This window comes from Varroa jacobsoni, unplaced genomic scaffold, assembly GCF_002532875.2.
Source record: "Varroa jacobsoni isolate VJ856 unplaced genomic scaffold, vjacob_1.0 scaffold_984, whole genome shotgun sequence".
In the NCBI taxonomy this organism is placed as follows: Eukaryota; Metazoa; Arthropoda; class Arachnida; order Mesostigmata; family Varroidae; genus Varroa; species Varroa jacobsoni.
The window spans coordinates 100,301-108,288 of record NW_019213886.1 but is presented as its reverse complement, the minus strand read 5'-3'; the positions used below and the strand labels follow the sequence as shown (position 1 = coordinate 108,288).

At 37.9% G+C, this 7,988-nt stretch overlaps 1 protein-coding gene across 3 annotated transcripts in view; it reads right to left on the bottom strand.

Annotated features, from left to right (window-relative positions):
- The window catches only part of l(3)80Fj (lethal (3) 80Fj), a 58,572-nt gene that overhangs the window by 10,009 nt on the left and 40,575 nt on the right, over positions 1-7,988 (bottom strand). For all 3 annotated transcript variants that reach the window (XM_022842321.2, XM_022842318.2, XM_022842317.2), the window contains exons 13-19: positions 5,576-6,258; positions 5,065-5,293; positions 4,541-4,641; positions 3,374-3,519; positions 2,632-2,769; positions 1,927-2,044; positions 246-632 (exon numbers count right to left, since the gene is read on the bottom strand). In XM_022842321.2, the coding sequence (XP_022698056.1) occupies positions 246-632; positions 1,927-2,044; positions 2,632-2,769; positions 3,374-3,519; positions 4,541-4,641; positions 5,065-5,293; positions 5,576-6,258 (1,802 nt within the window). The remainder of the gene's footprint in view (positions 1-245; positions 633-1,926; positions 2,045-2,631; positions 2,770-3,373; positions 3,520-4,540; positions 4,642-5,064; positions 5,294-5,575; positions 6,259-7,988) is intronic.

The window sequence follows — 7,988 nt, the reverse complement described above, 5'->3', positions numbered from 1 at the left end:
TATGGACATTGAAATTAACAGTCCAATTCAACTCGCTATTTTCACGCTGTCACCAATTGTACCGGCCATATAAACGCGATTTATTCGAGCAGCATTTAATTCCTATAAAACAGTATAAAAAAAGAAAGCGTACGAAGCAACACTTCGGCAAAACTTATAGAGCCAGAAACAAACGAATATAATTTACCCGGTATCTGTCGTTGGTAAGGAAATTGTCACAATATTTTAGATAAAAAAGGGGAGACCTTATAAATGGAGATGAGTGGCTCGGCGCCCTTTGCAGTGCACAAGCCAGGAAGAAGTGGCCCGTCCAACCGATTGCTGTACGGAGAATCTTTCTTGAGTGACTGTGCTGCACTACGTACGGCTCCTCTAATTTCCATAACCCTGTAGTCGCCGTCCTCACCAGGGCGTAGCTGTTTCACTAGTGCAAGTAGTGCTTCAGCTGCTAATGCAAGTATATGAAGGTCTGTCTCGAGGTACAACCGAATGAGGTCCCGCATTAAAGATGCAAAGTGTGTTTCGAGTGAACTCTTTGTGTTGGTACAAAATGCGCACAATATAGCCACACAAGCTCGCTTCATGCGGAGATTGCTGGTTCTTGACGCAGAAAGTAGGGTATCTACGATTACCTGCAAAAAAAATGTGAGCTCATTGTTTGTAAAAAAAAAAAGCTTCGCACGAACGTATTCGATAATTCGCACCTGTTGACATTACGGACAAATTACGGCATCTTCTTATCTGATAGTAAAAAATAGAAATGTACCTGAAATGGATACTAAGCAAATTATAGAACGAGGTATACTGAGAAGAAAGCTTCGTTGCTACGTGTTAGTACCAAGTACAACTAACATCCCGTTCACCAGATTGTATATAAGGAAATAAACTATTTCATAAGATCTATTGGTACATTGAACGGGTAATAATACAATAAGCACTGCAATTCAAAAACCATTTACTTCCATGTTCATTACCCTTTTCAGGTTCAGGAGGATGATAATATAAGGAATTTTTTAATTTCTTTTTTTTTTTAATTAAATCAGTGGCATTCGTTCTTTGCGCCAAATCATAGTTGAACAAAATAGGTTTTTCAATAAAGGTCTATTCTAGAAGATAACCCAATACTGAACTGAATACCACGGAGCATACTCTAGAAATTTTTTTATTTCTCACACAGTTGAGAAAAGAAACAGACAAAATTTAGAAAAGTATATTTCAATAACTAGGTATTTGTTACATTAACTTCCTTAATACATAACGCCTAGTAGGATATACGCTGCGTATCACAAAATCAGCCACATCTAGGTATTGAATGGATTTATATATATATGGGATAGGTAACTTCCTAAAAATAAAAATAATTTTCATGGGTCACAGGTTACCTATCCTCATATATTTTTATCTCAAACACCATAACTGGTTGATCATTTTCAGTATCAAGTGTAGATATTCAACGTCGATACAGCGCATGTAGCAATATAGGAAATATTTTGGTTAGGTTGTATAAAATTTTATAACAAACTTCTCAAATTGGTACGGTGTTATTTTTTTACATCTAGAGTGTAAATTGTAATGGGTCGAAAGTATTTCTACATCATTCTCAGAGCATTTTTCGTTTCATCAATAAGGGTTCAAATATTGTGGAGGTTCGCTTGGAACGGTATGACCTTACTAACGTATCAAAATTAAGGAAATAATAGGCAAAATCAACATGTGCAAAATATCACAAAGCAATATTAGAGTAAAGAAAGAGCAATTAGAGGCACTAAGTTCAGGAGAAATATTCGCATAGAAAAGAACCTGTCGAAAGAAATGGAAGCAACAGAGTGTACTTGAAGTCGATGTTAAAATATATCGTAAAAGTGTTGATCACATTATTATTACACGGCGTTGTTTTGCCGCTAATTTTGCCAGCTGACAACGAACCTGAATGCACTCTGGTTCTTGAGTGGCTAGCACGACAGCCCGACAATATCCTAACTCGTCCACTTCTTGAGGAGTATCTAGAGCTTGGCTGAAGCTCACCAACAACGCGTCCAAAATTCTGAACATGGAGAAAAAGAGAAGTATTAATGATATTCTATATAGCTCTATTCTAATGAATAGTATATGTATAGGTATATATAGGTATATATAAAGGTATAAAGTAGTGAAATTATTATATTTTAATTTTATTTTTTATATTATTTATTATATAATATAAAATAGCTTTTCAATGTTTCCTTTCATTTACAACTAAATATCTTTATCATAGTGAAAGATCACACAAAACGTTTACATTTCAAAGGGCCCAAATCAGTTCTCACACCACGAGTATTTCTCTACAAAAATGATCTGCTGTGCACTTAACACTCAACCTAATCATATCGGTAAAAGCTAATACATTTTTCCTTTAAAGCTCTTCTTCCTCTCTTTTTATTTTCTTGATTATATACCGCGCACTACAAGAAAATAAAAATTATTGCAGGTAACAGAGCTTAAGGAGAATTATATATAGCCCGAAATAAGTTCTAATAAATAATAAGCCGAAATAAAATCTATGATCGTAGCGTTTGAAAGCGATTTATATCTACTTCTGGTATTTCCCGAATTACATTTGTTATACAATATTTAACAATCGACTACCGTTACCTGGCAAAATGCTGTACAAGAGCTTCTCCTTGTGCAACGGAGCAGATGTATGACAAGGCCTTAGTGTTTACAGGTGGCCGTGTCAGCTGAGGTACCAAATGAGGCAGCACAAACTTGGAGCGTAGCATCATTACTTGTCTATGGATGATCATGAAACACAATAGGATCTTGGAAAATACTGAAGCGGTTACACTACTTTTTAAGATCTTCGCTACAGCAACACCTTTTTAACGATTTATTCTTTTCCAAAGAGCCTAGTTCTTAAAAAACACTTGTTTTTAACCAACTAGATTCCTTCCGGCTTTGGTATATTTTTTTCGACGATAAACTACTTTTTGCAAAACAAAATTGCAATGCTTAACTGCACCTGGGTGCCAACCTAAGTTACTATTATCAGAGTAAGAGTCATATATATTAAGTCTATAAAATAGTAGGTTTCGGCGTGCTCTAGGAGGCAAATGCAGAACAACCGATAGATAAGTGTTGGCATATCGCCGGTTCAACAATTACTCTGAAAAACAAATTACCTTTTTTCCTGTTGCATAGTCAAATTATCATAAAGAATTAGTGAAGAACCTAGCTAAATTCAATGAGGTATCCTGCAATTAACAACATGTACAGCTCTTGTAACCTAAATGTCATGAGCACGATCGCGCTCAGGTGAACAGCAATCACATACGGAAAAAATTAATAACAGAAATCTCTAATTTAATATTTTATATAAATATAATACGCGCATCACCTCAAGCCATCAAGGGTATCCTCTGCAAGTTGCCTGTCTTCACTTTCCAGGTTGTCGAATAATGGGGTGATAATTTCTTCGAGGGCTCGGGCTCCAACGGCTGTATGAAGGCTGTCGAATGTTTTCGCTGCTGCGCAACGAACCTCCTGTTAATTTAAATGAATGAATAAGAAAATAGTTATGTATAACTAATTCTATGGGAACACACTTCATGGATATATCCTTAGCATAAGTAGCATGGCAATTTCTGTGACCTTTTTTGATAATTAGTCTTTTCACCTTGACAATAAAAATTGAAAACATAAGGCCTGCATAAATAGCAATCAGTTATTTTGCGCTTTTGTTTCAGTTATCAAACTATCTAGCATTTCAGTCGTTAGGCTAATTTTGCGAAATGCTATGTGATGAATTTCGAAATACTGCAAACACTACCTTTGCTAAAAATATATCTAAGTAAGAACTAAAATCTCTCAGTGCTGATACCCTAGTTATGCCTAGTAGTTGGTATAACTTTAAATCTATTTTGCAAAATAAAGATTATAATATTCATGCTGGCATTAGCCGTACTATGAACCAATAGGAATGCAAAAATTTAAACATAATATGTATTGACTAGAGTAGCGTATTTCTTCGCTTGTAAACCCGTTTCTTACCCCATTTTAAAATGGCTGAATGTTCCATACAAAAAAATGCATAGGGTTACGCAGCATCTGGTTGTATCTTATCGGTCGGTGTTGTTCAATAGATGTGTTTCAAATTTTGAGGTTAAGTAAAATGTTGTGGGTCACATTTATATTAAAACACTTCACAGAATGACCGTAAAAATTAGAATAAATGGACTTTACTGAATGGAGGAAGCTGGGGAATTCCGGCAGACATGAGTTCAGATGTATTATTAACCATGAGATTAAACATATATACCATGAGTCGTTCGTAAAATGTCTAACCAAACACACTGTATTACGAGCTTGACGGTATGACCGCCTAAGAAAAAACGATCTGTATTTGAGAGAAGCTTTAGCATATAGTTTGGCACTTTATATATACTTTCAATAAGAACACAGTCGAAACGAAAGGAAGACGATGTGAGGCCAATATTCATAGTTGTTAGCGCTCACAAACGGTGCACTTATAATTAGCCCACCAGTTCAACATAACGCACATTACCTTGAGCGGATCGCAAAGCGCTTTGCGAACAGTTGGTACCAGGTTGTCGAGAAAGTGTAACACCATCTGGCGTGGCGTGCAGGCTACAATCTCACTCAAACCTGAAAATAAGACAGATTTGAAATTATCAAGACCCAGGAATAAATATCGAATCTCTTTTAAAATTCGATATTTTTTCTCTACTAACCAAATTCTTGCTCTAATTTAATTAATGGTAATAACATTACGTTAAAAGTCCAATTGACAAGTACCACACATGTATACTTTTTTTTCAAATCTTGTGAGCTATCGCAGGTCTATCGTTATTTATAATTGAACCCCAAAACGGTTGAAAATCGAAAATCTGTTAAGGAGAGCTTCGGTGCTTTAAACACTACATCTATAAAGAAGTATTTTGTCCGTATGTGGACCCATTTACGCAAATCGCGTAAAAATCAGCTTTGCTTATTCATCTTCGTTGCGAAATACTAAGAAACCTTAATTTTGTTTCATGTAAACGACGGCTTTAAGCTACAAAGACTTACCAATACACACTCCTTGCCGTTGATCTGCATCCTTAGAATCGAGGCCTCTCTCAAGGATTGGCATAATTTCAGGCAAAACGCGCTCCCCAAGTTTACGTACAAGGTCACCGAGTGTCTTAGCTGCTATTTGTTGTTTGTCATGTGAGTTACTAGCTAAAAAGCCAAGCAATAGTCCGAACATTGTCGGAAGAATTTCGCGAAGTGTCCGCGGAGTGTTCGATACCACGACCTTTATCAATAAAGCAAATTTTCGTTAGTTTGAGCGCACTTTCACCTTCAGGTGTGATTGCGCGTGGGTGATGATCATCGCCTTTCACAACCAGGCCTTGTATTAGAATTAGCAAAAACGAGCTAGATGTTATGAAGAAGTGATAATTAGCGTAAAAATTAAATAGCAGACGAGTCACGCCGACGCGAAATAAAATTCTCGCGCAACGTACATTCCTCAATATACATAAGTAAATGCTTAAATAGTGTTAGTAATATTATAAATCAAAAATAGAATGCTCACCTTCCAAACATGTATAGACGCCTGCCGCACCATGAGAGACGTGTCCATACGGCCCATGTAAAGTCCAGAGAAGAGGCGATTCATTCGTTCGACACCGAGTGCGCCGGATATCGCTGTATGGGATTGCTCAGTACCAAAATTATCATCTTCGTCAGCGGTTTCCGTTGTCATTTTACCTGAGACGCCAGAGATTTTATAAAGTAAATCGCCAATAAGCTGAGCCGAGCTGAAACGAATGCGCCAATTGTCGTCGAAAAGACCTTTTTCGAGTTCTGGTAGCAGCAGCTGAATTGCCGTTTCCGCATACATAGCCACGATGCGTTGCCCGGCTAGAAGTGCCGTGTCGCGCACAAACTCTGTCTCATCTGCCAAACCTTGTAGAATCGGATTGATGATTTGCGCTATATAGGATGTAAACCCCTTGTGGAATACCAACGGCAGATAGATAAACATCATCAAATACCCATCACGGAAATGTGGCTCAAGGTCGGTTCGCTCGGCAGACTCAATAAGCTCAGGCATGACAACGTGTAGCTTGTGCACGCCCATGCCACCCATAACCTCTGCAAGTCCTTGTGCCGCTCCGGAACGGTCCACTGGAGAAGCCTCAGAAGTAAGAGTTTCCATCAACCATGGCACTAGGTTGTCCAGGCATTGTTCTCCTGTACCTTTGACAATTGTACCTTAAAGATACGAATATAATAATTAATGAAAAATGAAGTACACAAACAAAGTACAAAAAGTTATAATATATATGTATCCCTATTACAATCCCCATCACTAACCATATATACATATATGCGTCTGTGTATGTGTGAAAAAACCGTAAAAATTGGTGGTATAATTACAACGTAAATGCGGCCTAAATCTGTATCTAAAGGCCTGGTTTAAGTCAAATAAACTGCAGTTTGCCAGTAATAGTCTTCTTATTTGCAATATTTAAGTGGCAGCGACACCATACCGAGCTAAGCCAGGTAGATGACAACGTATGACGTTGAGTATGGACGGAGTTAAAGCATAGATGCGGAAGGTGCCTGGACGCAGGCGATGAGGATGCGTCGCAAGCAGACTCGGCGTTAGACGCTCTCCTCGCTCGCCTGTCCGCAGGCTACCTTACTGTCGATCTCTTCATCCAACTCGCTACAGATGAAGCATACAGCGGTGGCAAACTCATTATAGATGCCCAGAACTGACGCTCCCATTAGCTCCAAATAAAGTTTACGTTTAAGTAGATAATAATACATTTTAAGGTATATATAAACGAACGTTTCATAGAGCACAGTAGCGCAAAATACTGAACGTGACATATCTGTTTACACTTATCACCACCCAGTTAACCCTTCTATTCACACATACGTGCACAACGCGCCTTATGCTGTCTACACTATTTAACCATAATAGTTACCTCTAGGTTGTCCTCTAGGTAAGCTAAATAGACGCCTGTGATTAAGTATGATATGTGACAAGTAGACATGGCTCAATCGTTTCAATATCAGGTGTCTCCTGTAAATCTTCCCCGGACGTGTTGTTTAGAATCATGTAAAATAGTTCCTCAGTCCTAGGATTCTAGATTTAATATTAGGAATAAACAGTCTGCTGTTGTAATTTTTCAGACTAGATCGCTATCGTTATTTCTCAGACTTCCTCGATTAGCTCAAAACTTTTTGGACTTTTGTTTTTATTGGGCTTTGAAAAGCGGTTATGGTGTATACTAGAGTTGAAGTAGTTACAAGAAGCTTAGACATGGCGATGAAGATGATTACAGCAACTCAGGCATGGATATCATGAAAATCTGAATTATTTGCAATTACATTAAACGATGTAACTACAACAGAACCACTTAATACAGCCGAATAGTCAAAAGACTCGCTTTTTGACCTGAACTTGGCAGACCTTTTTCGTATGAGCTTGCCTAAGCTATACGCAGAGTACCATGCTAGTTGTCCTCACGTAATCGTGAATCTGTCGCGAAACCTTTAATGCCACACTCGCCCTCAAGATAAACCCCTTCTGCAGCATTAGCTTTCATCCTTAACACTCACGTTTTTGTACTTATGGTTTTCCACATAGAAAGAAACAAAGACGAAAATCATCCAGCTCAAGGTTCTTGCAATATCCAAAGCACATGTTTGAGTGTTGTTAAATCTGGCCTGTCAATAGTAGATAAGCCGGCAAATGCTGCGTTACAAGCCCAGTTACGGGTCGCCCTTTAGCCAACAGAAATCAGATGTTTTATCGATAGATTTTTGATCCGTGCATAGTGCTACTTATCTGCAATTTTTTAATAAAATACCAAATCGATGGACTCGGCTTTCTAAGACACTCTATATGAAATGATCCCGAACTATTTTTATTAAATACGGCAAGCCTCAGTTACAGACTGAACAATGGACCTTCTACACGCCGCAGCAGT